We start from the raw sequence: 16,723 nt of genomic DNA, 5'->3' as shown, positions 1-16,723 counted from the left end.
AATGTTTTCTGAAGAATGAATGAGCTCCTCCTCATTTACAGCATCCTATGATTTTCAGTCACTGTTTCATCTTTCAATAGTATTTCCAATTTGAGGCTCAAGGCATCCTGCAAAGCTTCCCCATACCTCTGGCACTCCCCCAACCCCACTAAAGGAATCTCAAGCCCCTGGAGGGGAGGAAGAAAGGAAAGTTGTTTCCAGTGTCTCTGATATCATACTGCAGTCACGGAGGCACCCAGAGTCTACCAGCCCTGATCACCCAGTCTTGCAGCTGAGACCTAAACAGAAAGGGCACTTAGATGTTATGATAAGGATACAATTTTGGATCAATGTAACTATTGGAACTTTGGACTCTTGCGTAAAACGTAACATGTTCATTTCTTAAAAAAAAAAAAAAAAAAAAAAAAAAAGCATGTTTGTCTCAGGGACCATCTTTTGCCCTGCAGGATTTTCTCTGTGGTTAACTGGATCTGGGGCCTCATTCCTCAGTCAAAGAATGAAGGTGTTGATTGGGTGACTGCCAGCAGGCATTTGAAGGAAGACAGTCTTCCCGCACAGCCTTCTGTATGAATGCAGGGATCTCACCATACATGCGCTTGTATGTGCGTGTGCATTGCCCACAGGTTTGGAGTGCATGTGCAGTGTTGTGTGTCACCCACCCTCACTCCTTGTCGACACTCCCTATGCTTGGTCCATCTGTCTAATCTCCCTGGATCCAGGGCGCCAGAAATTATGTCTGTTCATCATTGCGCCTGCAATGTTTGTCATAGTTAATGGTACACATTGGACACCATAAATACACAATGGGGGAAAAATACATGTATGCATGAATTTCACTTCTTCCTGGGGAAGAGCCACTAAAACTCCTTAGAAGGGTCCTGAAACTCATTAGGACCGAGCAGAATCTTCACGAGCCCTCTATAAAGAAACAGTGACAATGAATAGCCAACTAAGAAAAAATTATAGTGTCAAAGGCCAAAGGACCAATGGCATTTAAAGAGAAACATGGGATGGCTCCTAGGTGACTTCTGCACAGGCACCCATGGCTTAGCTATAAACAGATGGACTAATTTCAAGAAAACTCCAAAATCAGTACATTATTGCCAGAGCTGTGTTCTCCGCCAAAGACGCCCAAACCACTTTGTGATCATGAGAGGCACACCCAGCCTCCTCTCATGGCATGCCAAGCCACCAAGGGGGCCAGTCCTAGGAGACAGCTCAGAAGAGGCACTCCGCCAAGGAGACTGGAGGCTACAGAAACTGCCCCAAGAATTGAGTGAGATGATGTATGTGGAGGCATTTTGTAACCCATAAATCTTTTTACCCCCACTGTGTGTTTTGATGATGATGATAAATATTATTGCTAAGTGTGATCAGTGGATAATTAGTCCCAGATGATGCCCCATTGGGGAAAAAAAATTGTTGTGGTCAGAAAGCCAGAGTGAAATCCTTTGAAAACCTAAGTCAGATCCTGCTATGTCCCTGCGCAAAGCCCTCTGGGGGCTGCCATCTCATGCAGAATCAAACTCAAACTCCTTACCGTGGCCCAAAAGTCCAACGTGATCATTCTGGCTGCCCCCTCAGCCCTTACCCTGCCACTCTCACCACTCTCTGTTGCCACCAAGCTGGTCTTCCTGCTGAGTGGGCCACACCAGTCTTCCAGTTCCTTCTTAGAACATCCTTCATGTGAAATCCGGATGGGCCGCACCAAAAACGATGCTCAACCTCACCAATCATGAAGGAAATGCAGATCGAAACTGCAATGAGGTACACTCATCAGGGTGTATCACACGCATTAGGATGGCTGAGATCAAAGAAAACAGAAAATAACAAGTGTATTAAGGAGGTGGAGAAATTGAGAGCCTCATGCACCGTTGATGGGAATATAAAATTGTGCAGCTGCTGTGGAAGACAGTATGGTGCTTCCTCGAAAAATGAAACACAGAACTACCTTATATGTGGAAATTCCACTTCTGATTATATATCCAAAAAGAGCTGAAAGCAGACCCTTGAATGGATATTTGCACATCCATGTTTACAGCAGCATTATTCATAGTTAACCAACAGGTGGAAGCAATCCAAGAGTTCATTGGCAGAAGAATGGATAAACAAAATGGGGCATATCTATACAATGGAATATTATTCAGCCTTAAATAGAAGGAGATTCTGACACACATGCTACAACATGGGTTAACCTTCAAGACATTATCCTAAGTGAAATAAGCCAGTCAAGGCCAAGCATGGTGGTTCACGGCTGTAATTTCAGCACTTTGGGAGGATGCGGCTGACGGATCACGAGGTCAGGAGTTCGAGACCAGCCTGGCCAACATAGTGAAACGCTGTCTCTACTAAAAATACAAAAATTAGTCAGGCGTGGTGGTGCATGCCTGTAATCCCAGCTACTCAGGAGGCTGAGGCAGGAGAATTGTTTGAAACCCGGGAGGCAGAGGTTGTAGTGAACCGAGATCCTTCTCAGAAAAAAAAAAAAAAAGCCACTCAAAAAAAGGACAAATACTCTGATTTCACTTATATGAGGTATTTAGAGGAGTCAATTCATAGAGACAAAAAGTAGAATGGTGGGTGCCAGGTGCTAATGGGTGGGGGGGAATGGGGAGTTAGAGTTTAACAAACATAGGGTTTCAGATTTGCAAGATGAAAAGAGTTTTACAGATGGAGGGTGGTGATAGTGGCACAACACTGTGAATAGACTTAATGCACTTAAAAATGGTTAAAACGTTAAATTTTATGTTGCATATATTTTCTACAATTAAAGAAAAAAAAAGCATTGTGGGAGTCAAGGATCCAGCCCAGCCTTCTGGCTTGCAGGCAGTAGAAGAGAGCAGTGTTCTTGATGGGCCTGAGTCACCGATGACAACTGTGTGGAGGTGATGCCACTGCTGCGGCCACAGCCACCAGCCTGCCCTGTCCCGATAGACACCAGTTCCAACAACCTCTCATCTACCTTTCAGGTAATGTGATTGAATGAACTCCTCTGGCAGATAGTTTGCTGGTGTTTAGACAAAGCGAACACTGCTAGAAATAACAAGAGTGGCCTGGCAGGAAGTGTCAGATCATGAATCACTAAAGTCAAAGTTATCTTCAGTCTGTGGCCAAAAACACCGCCCACTGGATTAAAGAGAAGGAACTACTGATGAAAGCAGCAACATGGATGAGTCTTAGAAGGGCAGTGCTGAGGCTGGGTGCGGGGGCTCATGCCTGTAATCCCAGCACTTCGGGAGGCCGAGGCGGGCGGATCACGAGGTCAGGAGATTGAGACCATCCTGGCCAACATGGTGAAACCCCGTCTCTACTGAAAATACAAAAAATTAGCCAGGCGTGGTGGGGGGCACCTGTAGTTTCAGCTACTCGGGACGCTGAGGCAGCAGAATGGCGTAAACCCGGGAGGCGGATCTAGCAGTGAGCCGAGATCGTGCCACTGCACTCCAGCCTGGGTGACAGAGCGAGATTCCGTCTCAAAAAAAAAAAAAAAAAGAAGGGCTGTGCTGTGTGAAAAACACTGGAGTACTGGACTCAATGACCCCATTCATATGACGCGCTGGAAGAGCCGTGAAAAAAATGAGAACAATGGTTGCTAGAAATGAGGGAACGGACGGACCATGGGTGTGGGGCTGGTGGGAAGGGCCATGAGAGAAGAATTCAGAGGTAATGGAAATATTTTGTATTTTGATGAGGGTTTGGACTACGTGACTGTATTTTTAAAGCTCATCAAATTGTACACGAGATCTATTCTGGTGGGCTTCACTGTATGTAAACTTGACCTCTAAAATAGAGCTATAAACAAATACTGAGCCCTAGCTAATGCTTGACATGCAGGTTGAAGTATTAGTGGTGAAATGTACTGATGCCTGCGGCTTACTTTGCAAAGCATCTAAAAATAAGGTGAATTGATGCATATGGAGAGAAATGTGATGAGAAAAACACTGGCAATTGCAGAATCTAGTCGGTACATATCTAGCGGGTATGTATCTAGATGTTAACAATTTCAACTTTTCTGTGTGTTTTAAAACTTCCCTATAAAATGTTGACAGGAATAAAATTATAGAAATTACAGTTTAAGAAAAATTAAATTGGCTGGGTGCGGTGGCTCATGCCTGTAATCCCAGCACTTTGGGAGGCTGAGGTGGGTGGATCACGAGATCAGGAAATCGAGACAGCAGAGATGAATCATGTTACTCAAAGTAGAAAGTTGCCATCAGTAAGTGAAACTGACAAAAGGATATCTTAAAAGACAAATGCTTCAAATTTAATATCTGTAAGGAAATATGGCTGGGTGCGGTGGCTCACACCTGTAATCCCAGCACTTTGGGAAGCCGAAGCGGGTGAATCACCTGAAGTCGGGAGTTCGAGACCAGCCTGACCAACATGGAGAAACCCCATCTCTACTAAAAATACAAAATTAGCCAGGCGTGGTGGCGCATGCCTATAATCCTAGCTACTCAGGAGGTTGAGACAGGAAAACAGCTTGAACCCTGAAGGCAGAGGTGAGCCGAGATCATGCCATTGCACTCATGCCTGGGCAACAAGAGCAAGACTCCATCTCAAAAAAAAAAAAATGCAGTTGATTATGGAGACTGATTAAGAAGTAAACTGCATGATATAAAGGGGAACATATTAATCAAAAGTAGAATAATAAATTTCATTATATAAATGTTTTCTTTTTCTACAAGTTAATATATAAAGGACAATAGCATGGAATTAAAGGTGTTGTGTTTTTATTCAAGAATGTTTTTTTTTTTTTTGATGCCGAGTCTCCCTCTGTTGCCCAGGCTGGAGTGCAGTGGCATGATCTCGGCTCACTGTAACCTCCACTTCCCGGGTTCAAGGGGTTCTCATCCCTCAGCCTCCTGAGTAGCTGGGATTACAGGTGCCGAGCTACCACACCTGACCAAGAATATTTTCTTTTTTTTGAGATGGAGTCTCATTCTGTCGCCCAGGCTGGAATGCAGTGGCGCAATCTTGTCCTGTCTAACTACACTTTAGAACACTTTCACCGTCTCCCCACACCCCTGCCTCCCAGCCCCTGGTATCCTCCATTCTACTCTCTGCTTCCATGAGTTCAATTGTTTTACATTCCACGTAAGTCAGATCACGTGATAGTTGTCTTTTTGTGCCTGGCTCACTTCGCTTAACATCATGTGCTCCATTAAGCTCCTGTAAATCCCAGTTTCTAACCTGCAATTGCTCTAAGTGTTTTCATTGCCTTTTCATGGTTTCTACTAAGAATTCCAGAGCCCAGCTGCAATGTTTTCACTGCTTTGGATGTTATTCATTGTTTTTCTTTACATCTTGTCCACGGACACACAGATAAATTGTCCGGTGCAAGTGCAGCGGCCATATGCACTTCCTGTGAAAGAAGGCCGGTTTGACATCTATTAAACAAATCCATCTCAGCATTCTTAACAGCCTTTATATTGTTTGATATCAAGCTCAGTCATTTAAAAAATATGTCTCTGTCTTTGTAAGATTACCTATGGGTTGGAGAAGACTTATGTAATATTCAACTCAGCAGATAATGTATATAAAAATTATTGCATATGATTTAATGATCTTGAATCAATTTTAACTGTTTATATGTCACACCTGGGAAAAAGCAAGACAATTATAAAATTTAATAATGGCATCTCCATAAAAAGCAATAATTCATATTCTACTTTAAAAATACTTTCTCTTATGTAGAGGAGTAAGTGGCATCCTGGTGGCACCAGAAGGATGTACTGGTGAGCTTGTGTAGTGGTCACTAAGTTAACGTGTGTTGCTTTATTTGACTGATACTGATGTTGCCATCTTAGCTTCCGGCAGTTAGGTGGGCAGAAAACCCAAAGTTAGTAACTTTGGACAGTTGCATCAATGTTAGTAACTCAAGGGCCAAAGTGATGGATTAAACAGCCAGTCCAGGCAATCTCTGGTTCACCCTCATGATGACAGAGTGCTTTTAGGTAGTGAGGCAGTGCTTAGTCTCAAGGCAGCCTCCCTTCCCCTCATGCATTACCTGGTGTTTGTGGGCAGGAGTGTGGATCCTGTATACATGCCTGGGGTTGTGGGTGTGGGGAGGGGCCTCCAGTGTGCTGGGGTATACCCTGGGGCCTCTGTAAGTGCCTGATCCATAGATGCTCCCTGTGGCCTGGTCACAGGGGTCACCAGGCCCCTGGTGGCTTACAGTGTGGAAGTTGGAGGCTTCACCATAATCTGTGGCCTGAGCTTGGCCTCAGGGAATATTTCTGGGTGGTGTCAGCTGTATCTCCTCCTTACTCAGTGTCGTAGGGGAGCAGCGACTCTCTGGGACAGTGGGATGGGTGGTAAAAGAATTTACCAAGACAGTTGTAGGTAAAGAAAGGCAGATTCATTGGACACCACAGAGCTTACATGTTTGTGGTGATGTGGGTGTGAACATACGATTATCGACAGTGCATAATGCTTGATGAAAATAATAGATGCTGATGTTATTGTTTTATGTATTGAATATCCTATATTTTTTATTGTTATTTTAGAGTATATGCTTACTACTTTTTTTTAAGGTAACTGTGAAGCAGCCTCAGGCAGTTTCTTCAGGAGGTTTCCAGAAGAAGGCATTCTTATCAAGGAGATGACAGCTCCATGCCTGTTACTGCCCCTGAAGACCTTCCGGTGGGACAAGATGTGGAGGTAGAGGACAGTGAAATTGATGATCCTGACCCTGCTTAGCCTTAGGCAAAAGTGTCTGGTTGTGTCTTGTTTTTTTTAACAACAAACGGTTTAAAAGTAAAATAAATAAATAATGAAAAAAGCTCATAGAATAAGGTTAAAAAGAAACAAAATATTTTTGTATAGCTATATAATTTGTGTGGCTTTTTGTTTATTTGTTTGAGACAGGGTCTCACTCTGTCACCCAGACTGGAGGGCAGTGGCACAATCACAGCTCACTGTGGTCTCAACCTCTTGAGCTCCAGAGATCCTCCCACCTCACTCAGGAGTACGTCAGTCCTCCAGGCAGACGTCAGTCCCCAGGTGGACCCTGGACTCAAAGTGTATACCGGGCCCCAAGTTGACAACCAGGCCCCAGATGGACACCAAGGCCCTAGGTGGACAGCAGGCCCATGTTGAACACCAGACTCATGTGGACATCAGGCCGCAGGTAGACATCATGCCTTAGGTAGATACGTAGGCTCCAGGTGGACATTAGACCCAAGGTCCTGGTGATCATCAGGCCCAGGTGAAAACTCAGGCCTTAGGTGCACATCCGGCCTCAGGTGGACACCCAGGCCCCAGGTGATCACCAGACCCCAGGTGGACACAAGGCCTTAGGTGAACAACAAGACCCAGTAGGCCATCAGGCCTCAGCTGGATACAGTCCCCAGGTGAACACAAGGCCCCAAGAGGGACATAGGCCAAGGCAGACATCAGGCCCTAGGTGGACATCAGGCCTGAGGACGACATCCGGCCCCTGGTGAACATCAGGCACAGGTGTCCAAGCAGACCCTGGGTGGACATAACTGTGTACGGGTAAGGAGTTGACCTGGGGGGAGGGTGAGTAGTCAGCAGCCCAGTGGAGTCCTGAGTAGGCTTATGGAAGGAAGGGGCCTAGGGGACAGAACCGTAAAGAAGCGACCTCACTTCCTCGATGATGACACACACGAACAGAACTTAGAACTCTGGTAACCAGGCACCCATATCCTAGAGTCAGCGCCGTAACCAGCTCACTTTGTGGGAGACGCTCAAGAGAGCAAGATGTTCTCGTGTTGCTTCCCCACTTCGAGAGGTTGCTGCTTCAGGAACGGAGGGAGTGAGAGCCTTTTCCGACGATGCCGAAGAAGGCTCATCCCTCACCCCAGACGCCTGTGGCCCTTTGTAAGAAGGCGCACCCAGGTACCACAGGACAGCCCGGGGCAGGCCCTAGCAGGCCAGGCCACACCAGAGATCCCATCGGGGCTGCCTCTGCACATTGTCCTTGTCCAGGAGGAGATTCGGGAGCCCATGGAGGCACAGACACATGGTGAGGTGGCTGCAGCCTGGAAGACTTTGCGGGGGCGGTGCTTTTGGGCTGGAATTCCTTTGAACTCAGTGAGGTTGTCTCTGTGTTTGGAAATTCCAGTGGAAAGTGACTGATGCTGGTGACCCTTTCTCCTTTTTCAGCTCCTGGTGCGTACACAGAAATAAGAGCACTTGCGGCACCAGCTGTCAAGCCAAAGCCAGCATGGGAAGAGCCCCCTCCAGAGAGAGCGCTGGAGGTGGAGGGAGCTCCAGCCAAGGACCAACCCAGCCAGGAGCTGCCTGAAATCATGGCACCTACTGTAGCCACTGGCCTTAATGCTGGAGCTGAAAACGTGGCTGGAGAGAGAAGTGGGAGGGAGGGGGTGACAAGCACAGCCCCAGCCAGCAGATCCCATGCTGCCCCTAGTCCTGGGCATGGTGGCAAACATGGAGGCGGAGACCAGGGCATTCAGACTGGACTCCTGTACCTCGCTGGAGAGAGGCTTCTCTCATTCACTAGAACCACAGCCCTGCTGCTGCAGGGCCTGTTTATTGTGCTGATGCTGGTGGGGTATATCTCTGTGCAGGTGGTGCTCAAGAGCATTAAAAGAAGGCTGGGAAGAAGAGTTCCAGCAGCTCCTCCTGCTCTCAGACGCAATCTTCTCCTCCAGGCATGGATGTGTGTCTGCAACTGGGCATCCAGGCTGTTTGCCCTTAATGTGCTGCCCCGAACGGGCTCTTAGGTGGGCAGGGGTTGAGGGGACCAGGAGGTGGCTCCAAAGGGTACAGCAAGGAAAGCTTTTAAAGACAGCTGTTGTGCTCCAGGCTCTTCATGCCACCACCTGCCCTAGCATTTATTAATAGTGTTAGAATTACAAGTTTATGAAATGAAATATAAATAAAGTTTGATTTCTGAAACTTCTCACCTTTTTGAACTCCCTAATATTAGATGGTGTTTTTGAGGCTATCCTGAAAATCTCGGATAGTTGTGTCTTTTGTTGTGGTTGTTTGTGTGGCTGAATTACCATCGAGTCATCTGTTATTGGAAACCTTTCAGGTATGGCTTTTAGAAGACCTTGACCTACTCTTGCCTGTTTTGACTCTCTGGTTTATTGTGGAAAGAGGGATGATGTAGGCTCATGTCTCCGGCAGATCATTCACCTTTTGCCATCAAGGATTTGGCATCACAGTTTCCAAGAATTATATGTGCAAGTTGATATGCTGCTACTTTAGCTAATCTGGGTGTCAAAACAGAATGCCATAGAGTAGGTAGCATAGAAAATTGATTTCTCACAGTTCTGGAGATGGTAAAATCCAAGGTCAAATTGTCAGCAGATTCCGTGGGGCTGACTTCCTGGTTCATAGACAGCCATCTTTTTTACTGTGTCTTTACACGACAGAAGGGATGAGGGAGCTCTCTGCAGTCCCTTTGAAGGGGCACCAATTCCATTCATGAGGTCCCTGCCTTCATGAACTGAATCACCTGCCAAGGCCCCACCTCCAAATACCATCACATAGAGTTAGAATTCAATACATGAATTTAAGGAGGACAATAACATTTGCTTCACAGAATCAGGTCACCCCGCACCATATGCACTCACAGGAAATCTCTAATCTCCTGTTAAGTATTTGCTGGTCCCCTCTGGGTTTAGGGAATTTTTTTTCTTTAAGAAAAATGATCTTTCATGTGATCCATGGTTTATTCATAGAAAAGCACTGTGAGTTCATACACTTGCTAAAGAGAAGGGCAATTGTGATACGAAAATGAGAGTGACCTCTCTCCCTCTCTTCTTTTCAACCAACTCATTGGACTGAGATGTTATTGGGTCCCTTGGCTGGGCAGTAGGACGTGAGTAGCCACAAATGGCAAATACAACTTCTTGGTCAGTTTGGAGTAGAAAAGGTGACATTTTGTCAACGAAAGAAAAAGTAAAGCAGATGGAGAAGTTCTTAGTTCGCATTCTAGCTATACCACCCCTTCCCTATCAAACCCCACCCCCAGCTAAGGAACTAAGACATAAAAGAGTAAACGCCAAGGCACTGGTAACCAACTGACTCTTCTGAATGCTCTTGCTATCTCCTACAATAATTCCAGGCTGAGTATAGGGGTCAGGAAAGTAGCAGGAACATGATGATTCACTGTGGAGGTTAGCCAGGGCTAAGACAGGGTTGCCCACTGGGGCTAGAAATTAGGAAGGGAGAGGCTAAGTGAAGACCAGCCCTAGCCTCCAAGTCAGCAAGCAATGAGACTGTGACAAAAGCAGGCAGAGAAAGGCAGGGGAAGAAAGCAAGTACGGGGTGAGAAGAGAACTGTGCAGTGAAAACAGCCAATCTGATGGCAGAGGGAGACTGGTGCTTAGAAGCTCATTTGGTGAGAGAGAATGAATAGAGGAGGCACAGAGATGGGGAACACTTAACTAGTGAGAGAGATGTAAGACGAATGGGAAGAGAAATCTCGCAAAAAGGACACATTCATGCAGATCCTCAAAGAGGAACACGCAGTCACCCCCACATGTAGAAATACACTCAGTTACACATATAAAAACACAGATGCATGGAGAGCAAGCATACACACAGACACATATCTCTACACATGCACTCATGTGTGCCCAGATACACACACACTAAACATGCAAGACATGAGAGCATTTACACATAGATATGCATCCTCACATGCAAGCAAATGTTACAACCTCACACAGGGACCCACATTCCAGTGTGCACATATCCACACAGGTACACAGCCATAGAACTGACATACATACACATCAACATATAATGTGCACATACAGACAGGCACGCGCAGATATATCTATGCACATAGACACATGTACTCAGTCACACAGATACACACACTCTCTAACACAAAGGTGACCAGTGTAGATTAATATTGTGAGCTCAGTGGCTTCCCAGACCTTCATCTTTTCCCTGCTCTTGTTTCAAAGGTGCTCAGCAGACTCCTGGCGAGGCTGTGTGAGGCAGGGGCAGGACCTTCAGAGTCCTCACAGCTTTGTGAGGCAAAAGTCTGAGTCCAGTCCTGGCCTCTGCCGCTCACCCACCACCGGGCTATTAATGCCCTGTCTGTAGGCGAGAGATTCTGCATAGACTAGTCTTGGGAGTTTTTCTAACTGTCCATTTTTCTCCTTGGCACACCCACTATCCCACTGGTAACGGCACACACTCTGCAAGGGAAACCTGAGAAATGGTTGTGAGTCTCCTCAGACAATAAGCATACCCTCCCACCCACAGCTACCTCAAGTGCCCATCAAATCAGAACCAGAATTATAAATACTTACGACTTTACAGTAATTGGCAACACATATACTATAGTACTTACAGTACCATAAATGCATCTGTTTCTCTGGTGAAGCAATCTCTGAGATGGAACAGTGTTCTGTGTTTGCCAAGGGAGACAGGGCCAATGCCCAGGACACGCAGGACATAGGGGCAGAAAGTGGCATATCGTGGGGGTTTCTGGTCGATCTGCAAGGCCCAGCTTCGCCATGAACAGTGGGCTGTAGTGAGAAGCTTGCCAAGGTATGCATATCGACTGGAGTTGGACTCTCCCCATCCTTAGCCCTGTGGTCCTTTGGCCTCAGCCACAGGTGCTCAGAGTCCTCTCAGGGTGGACAAATGTTTCAGTGTCGTTGGCCTGACCTGATACTACCTGGAGACCCAGGCTGCCGGGCTGGTGAGCTATCTGCTTTCTCAGCCAAAGGGCTCTCGAACCAGCAGCATCAGCTGGTTATAACCACTAAAAAAATCTGTATGAAGAGATACTCTTTAAAAAAAAAACTATATATAAATTGAAATATAATTCTAAAGGAAATGTCCAAACAACCCAAAGGAAGCAGGAAAAAGAAAACAGAAATAATAAGCAGAGACACAAACAGAAAACAAAAAATTATTATGCCCTAACATATCAGTAAATATATTAAATGTAATGATCTAAATACACCAATTAAAAGACACATTGCCAGAGCAGCCCAAGAGAAGCCATAAAGTGCTGCCTTTAAGTGAAAGGGTAAAAGCTTTCAATTTAAGGAAAAAAAAAATTCGTATGCTGAGCTTGCTAAGATTTACAGTAAGAAAAAAAATCTATTTGTGAAATTGGCCGGGCGCTGTGGCTCACGCCTGTAATCCCAGCACTTTGGGAGGCCGAGGCTGGTGGATCACAACGTCCGGAGATCGAGACCATCCTGGCTAACATGGTGAAACCCCGTCTCTACTAAAAATACAAAAAAAATTAGCCAGGCCAGGTGGTGGGTGCCTGTAGTCCCAGCTACTCGGGAGGCTGAGGCAGGAGAATGGCGTGAATCTGGAAGGCCGAGTTTGCCGTGAGCTGAGATTGTACCACTGCACTCCAGCCTGGGTGACAGAGCGAGACTCTGTCAAAAAAAAAAAAGACAATTTTTCCCAAATTCACATATAAATTCAATACAATTTCAATAAAAATTTCAGTAGGGTTTTTCGAAGAACTTGATAAGATGATTCTTAAATGCATATGAAAGAATAAAAATTCAAGAATAGGCTAGACAATTGCAAAGAAGAAGGAGGAGAAGGAGGCAGAGAAGGAGGAAAAGAAAAAAGCAGGGTGGTTATCCTTTTGAATATTGATACTACATTATCATGTAAAACTATACTAAACAATATGATATTGCCACAGGGAATAGAGAGCGTACGAATAAAACCACTTAGATATGTAAATGTGGAATATGACAGAGATAACATCACAAATCACTGGGCAAAGAATGAGAGTCTTTATTAAATGATGCTGAGACATCACCATATAGAAAAAGATAGATTCAACTATTTATATGAAAGACGGTAAAATTGGGTACTACTTCATAGCATACTCAAAGTTGCCTAAATGTGAAAAGCTAAATTTAAAAAGAATATATAGAAGAATATCTTGATGACATCTGAGTACTGCCATATTACTTATAATGCTAAAAGCGTAAACCATATTGAGAAAAGAAAGTATTGAGAATGTAACTACATTAAACTAAATACTTCCATGTATCAAGATGACAACAAAAAGAAGGTCAATAGCTACCATGGGAAGGTGTTTACAACCTATGTAACTCACTTTATTCAGCAGAATGTCATAGAATTCGTTTAAAATCAGACAAAATGAAAATCCAAGAAAAAAAAAGCATAAATAGATAACAAGCATATGAAAAGATGCTCTTACCTCTCTAGCAATCAAAGAAGAGTGCAAATGAGAATAATGAAATACCACCTCACATCAGTCAGATTAGCAAAAATCAGCGAACTCAATGATACAAAGAATTGATGGAGTTAGTGGGAAATGGAAAACTTATACAGTGCTGGCAGAACTGCAAATTGGTACAATTACTTTGAAGAGCAATTTTGGAATAACTAAAAAAAAAATGTTAATATGAGTAATCTACCAAGCAGAAATTTGGCTTCTAGATGTTTACCAGAGAGTAAATGCACAAGGATGTACATTCAAGACTATTCATTGCAACATTGTTCATAATAGCAAAATAACTGGAAAAAGACCCCATAAATGTTATAAGATTATATACTTTTTAAAAAGGAGAGAAATCCTATGTATAGCTTTTTATGGTTGCATACATGTTTAGAGAAAGTATATAATGATACACGGCAATATCCATATAGCAATGGGATACGGCAAAGGGCTCCAGGGCCAGATTGCCTGTGTTGGAATCCTGGCACACCAGCTGTGTGGCCTTGGACAAGCTGCTTAACCAATTTTTTTCTCAACCTCTCATCTATAAAATGAGGGATAATAATAGTATCTATGTCATATGTCTGCGGTGGACATTTAAGGAGTTAATGTATGTAAAGTGCTTAGAATACTGCCTGGCATATAGCAAATTTGCAGTTTTTATTACCATCATTACCATCATCATTGTTGCTGTCATCAACATCATCATCAAGACAATGGTTACCTCTGGGAAGTACGGGGGAAGGATAGAGAGAAATCTACAGCTTTATGTATAAGTAAATATGCCTACATATTAACATATATTAAATTTGAGTTTAATATGAATATTGTTGGGTATATTTTAGTATATGGCTATTGATGTCATATAACTGGGATTTTGCTGTGTGTTTCCGATAGTTCATATATTAAAAGTGTTTTTTATGTAAAAACCATGAATATTCTGTGAAATATTATGGAAAAATGTTTAAACTCTATTATGGATTGAGTGACTATAAGATGAAGGTATTCTAGGAACACATTTTTGGACAAATACTTGACAGCTAGCTAGCAACAACCATGTTACAACTGCAAGTTACAAGTTAATATTTGAAAAAAGAAAAACCAGAGAAGTTAAAAGTATTTCTTTTTAGGCACATTTGAGATCCAAAGTAGCAGGAAAAAGGAGAGAAATGCAGTTTCTAGGGAGGACTTAAACACAGAGGACCTGGAGATGCCACAGAAATACTGTTAGTTGATATAAGTATTAGAAAAATACATTCCCTGAGAAAACTATTACAATATCCTGCAGAACATTTATTCATTTTAAAATGAATATTTATTGTTCTTGAATTATGTATGCATTTATGTTTTCTGTTTGTCTTTTTGCCTGAGGCTGACTTCAGCTATATTTTAAAGAGAAACATAAAGGAAACTTTTATATTCTTTATGTGCATATACCATAATGAAGGCTTTTGTGGCTGTATTTCTAGAAAGACGATTCTCTGTCCTGGTGCTTTCAGTGGCAAGTGAAAATAGCCATCGATACCTTGCTTAAACAATAGAGCTTCATTGTTTGCAATCCTAAGGAGTCTGGAAGGAAGCCATCCTAGGGTTGGTTCAGCTGCTCAACAACACCCACAAGACTCAGGCTTCTTCTGACTGCTTGTTTGGCCCTCCTGTGTGTTGGGATGTTTTGCCCAAGGTCATGAGATAGCTGCAGCAACACTAAGCATCATGTCTTCCCACAGCCAAGTTCAAAGGCAGAAACAAATGGGGGAGCAGAACCCTTGCTTACCTCCTGTTTTATCAGGCAGAAGAATCTTTCCCAGATGCCCCTCAAGAGAACTTCTCTTCCACCACCTTGGTGACCAGAACTGAGTCATGTGGCCATCCCTAAATGGCTCACTGGCAAATGGAATTGGGATTGTCATGACTGTGCAAGGCTCATCATGAATTTGTCTCCTAGGACTGGAATCATACCCTTCTGGCCTATTGCCACCTGTATCTGAACTAAACCAGGGTTGTATTATCAAGGAGAAAGAGCCACAAAGAGGAACACAGGCGAGTCTTACCAAATGGAAAAAGCAAAGGCAGAAAACAGAGAAAACACAGAATCATATATTACCTACTCAGTTTTCTCTGATGAGATATTTCACTTGTGGCAGACACTATTGGCTGTTGGGAATTACCCACTTCTTTCCTGACAGGAGTACCAGATTTGTTTATATATTGGATGGCCAAGTGTTTTCCAAAGGACTCACCTAGTGGTGAATCTTCATTGCTCTGTACCCATTGCGGTAAGTCCATCCCTGTTGCCAGCGACTGCTTCAGGAATGAGAAACGGAATGTGAAGAGAAATCTTCGGTGGAGCCTCCAGAAAGGGGCAGGAGAGAGGAGACCCTCTCCCTGGTCATGGAGCATTGTGGTGTAAGGGTGTCTTTACTGTCACTGCTGCTGCCATGGTGCAAGCCTGAAGGGTGCAGGGCTTTAGCCACCATAGTGAAAATGGGTCCTGGGTGATATTGTTGAGCTCTAGATTAATTAGCCGTTTAACCACTCGACTCCCAAACTTCTTGGAATGTGAAATAATCATTTCTCTTCTTGGCTTAGGCCATTTTTGTTTGATTTTTCTGTTGCTTGCAGTCAAATCATCCTGATACCATACTCACACTGAAATGTATAAAGCAAGAAATTTAGTGAGAGATTTTAAAAATCTAGATAGACAAGGAGCTAACAGAAACACATCTGGCTGCTTTAAACTGGTTGAATCCACATGTTCAGAATAATCAAGTCCCACAATATTTAAAGAAAACCTTTTATTAAAGGTGTTCTATGTATAGGACTTTTCTGTGCCCCACGATGAGACAGAGACTGAGAGGGCATAGGGATACAAAAACATACAAAATGCATGATCCTTAAATACAAGAAGTTTGTAATACAGTTGAGGAGAACATTGACAGTAAAAATCCTAAATGACACATCAGTTTTAAGGTAATCCTACTATTTTCAAGGATGGCACCTATTATCAACCAAGTAACAAATTGTTCTATCATATCATAATGCATCAAATGTTAGAATCCCTCACCACACAAAAATCACTGGGTCCTAAAGTATACAAGACAAATCTTTAAATTTGTTAGATCGGTCCTTCTTTTGAAATAGCTGCTGACACCTGTAATCCCAGCACTTTGGGAGGCCAAGACAGGTGGATTACGAGGTCAGGAGATTGAGACCATCCTGGCTAACATGGTGAAATCCCATCTCTACTAAAAATACAAAAAATTAGCCGGGCGTGGTGGTGGGCACCTGTAGTCCCAGCTACTCGGGAGGCTGAGGCAGGAGAATGGCGTGAACCCGGGAGGTGGAGCTTGCAGTGAGCCTAGATCCTGCCACTGCACTCCAGCCTGGGCGACAGTGAGACTCCGTCTCAAAAAAAAAAAAAAAGAAAAAAAAAGAAACAGCTGCTGACATCTGAATAGATTCACTTTACCCCTAAGCAAACTGAAAATTCATAAGACATATGTCCAATTTTTCACTGAGGCATTTTACCATTTATGAATA

The 16,723-nt window shown here is 43.8% G+C and overlaps 1 protein-coding gene across 2 annotated transcripts; it reads left to right on the top strand.

The window, feature by feature from the left end:
• The first annotated feature begins 1,811 nt into the window (after positions 1–1,811).
• On the top strand, positions 1,812–15,504 carry LOC117976540 (CMT1A duplicated region transcript 15 protein-like protein). 2 transcript variants are annotated; one of them, XM_063598729.1, is made up of 3 exons: positions 1,812–2,969; positions 6,537–7,990; positions 8,131–15,504. In XM_063598729.1, the coding sequence occupies exons 2-3, from the start codon at positions 7,726–7,728 to the stop codon at positions 8,709–8,711; spliced, it is 846 nt and encodes a 281-aa protein (XP_063454799.1). In that variant the 5' UTR covers positions 1,812–2,969; positions 6,537–7,725; the 3' UTR covers positions 8,712–15,504. The 2 variants fall into 2 exon arrangements, with proteins under 2 accessions (XP_063454799.1, XP_034798246.3); XM_034942355.3 differs by lacking the exon at positions 1,812–2,969 and having other exon boundaries at positions 3,847–7,990.
• The last annotated feature ends 1,219 nt before the right edge of the window (positions 15,505–16,723 follow it).

This window comes from Pan paniscus, chromosome 19, assembly GCF_029289425.2.
Source record: "Pan paniscus chromosome 19, NHGRI_mPanPan1-v2.0_pri, whole genome shotgun sequence".
Taxonomy (NCBI): Eukaryota; Metazoa; Chordata; class Mammalia; order Primates; family Hominidae; genus Pan; species Pan paniscus.
Note: the sequence above shows the minus strand (reverse complement) of the source record. Positions and strands in the feature narration are given on the sequence as shown.

Excerpts from the sequence above, each read along its gene's own strand:
- LOC117976540 (XM_063598729.1), top strand. The coding sequence starts at position 7,726 with ATGTTCTCGTGTTGCTTCCCCACTTCGAGAGGTTGCTGCTTCAGGAAC. Across the intron at positions 7,991-8,130 it reads CATGGAGGCACAGACACATG|CTCCTGGTGCGTACACAGAA; the intron begins GTGAGGTGGCTG and ends CTCCTTTTTCAG.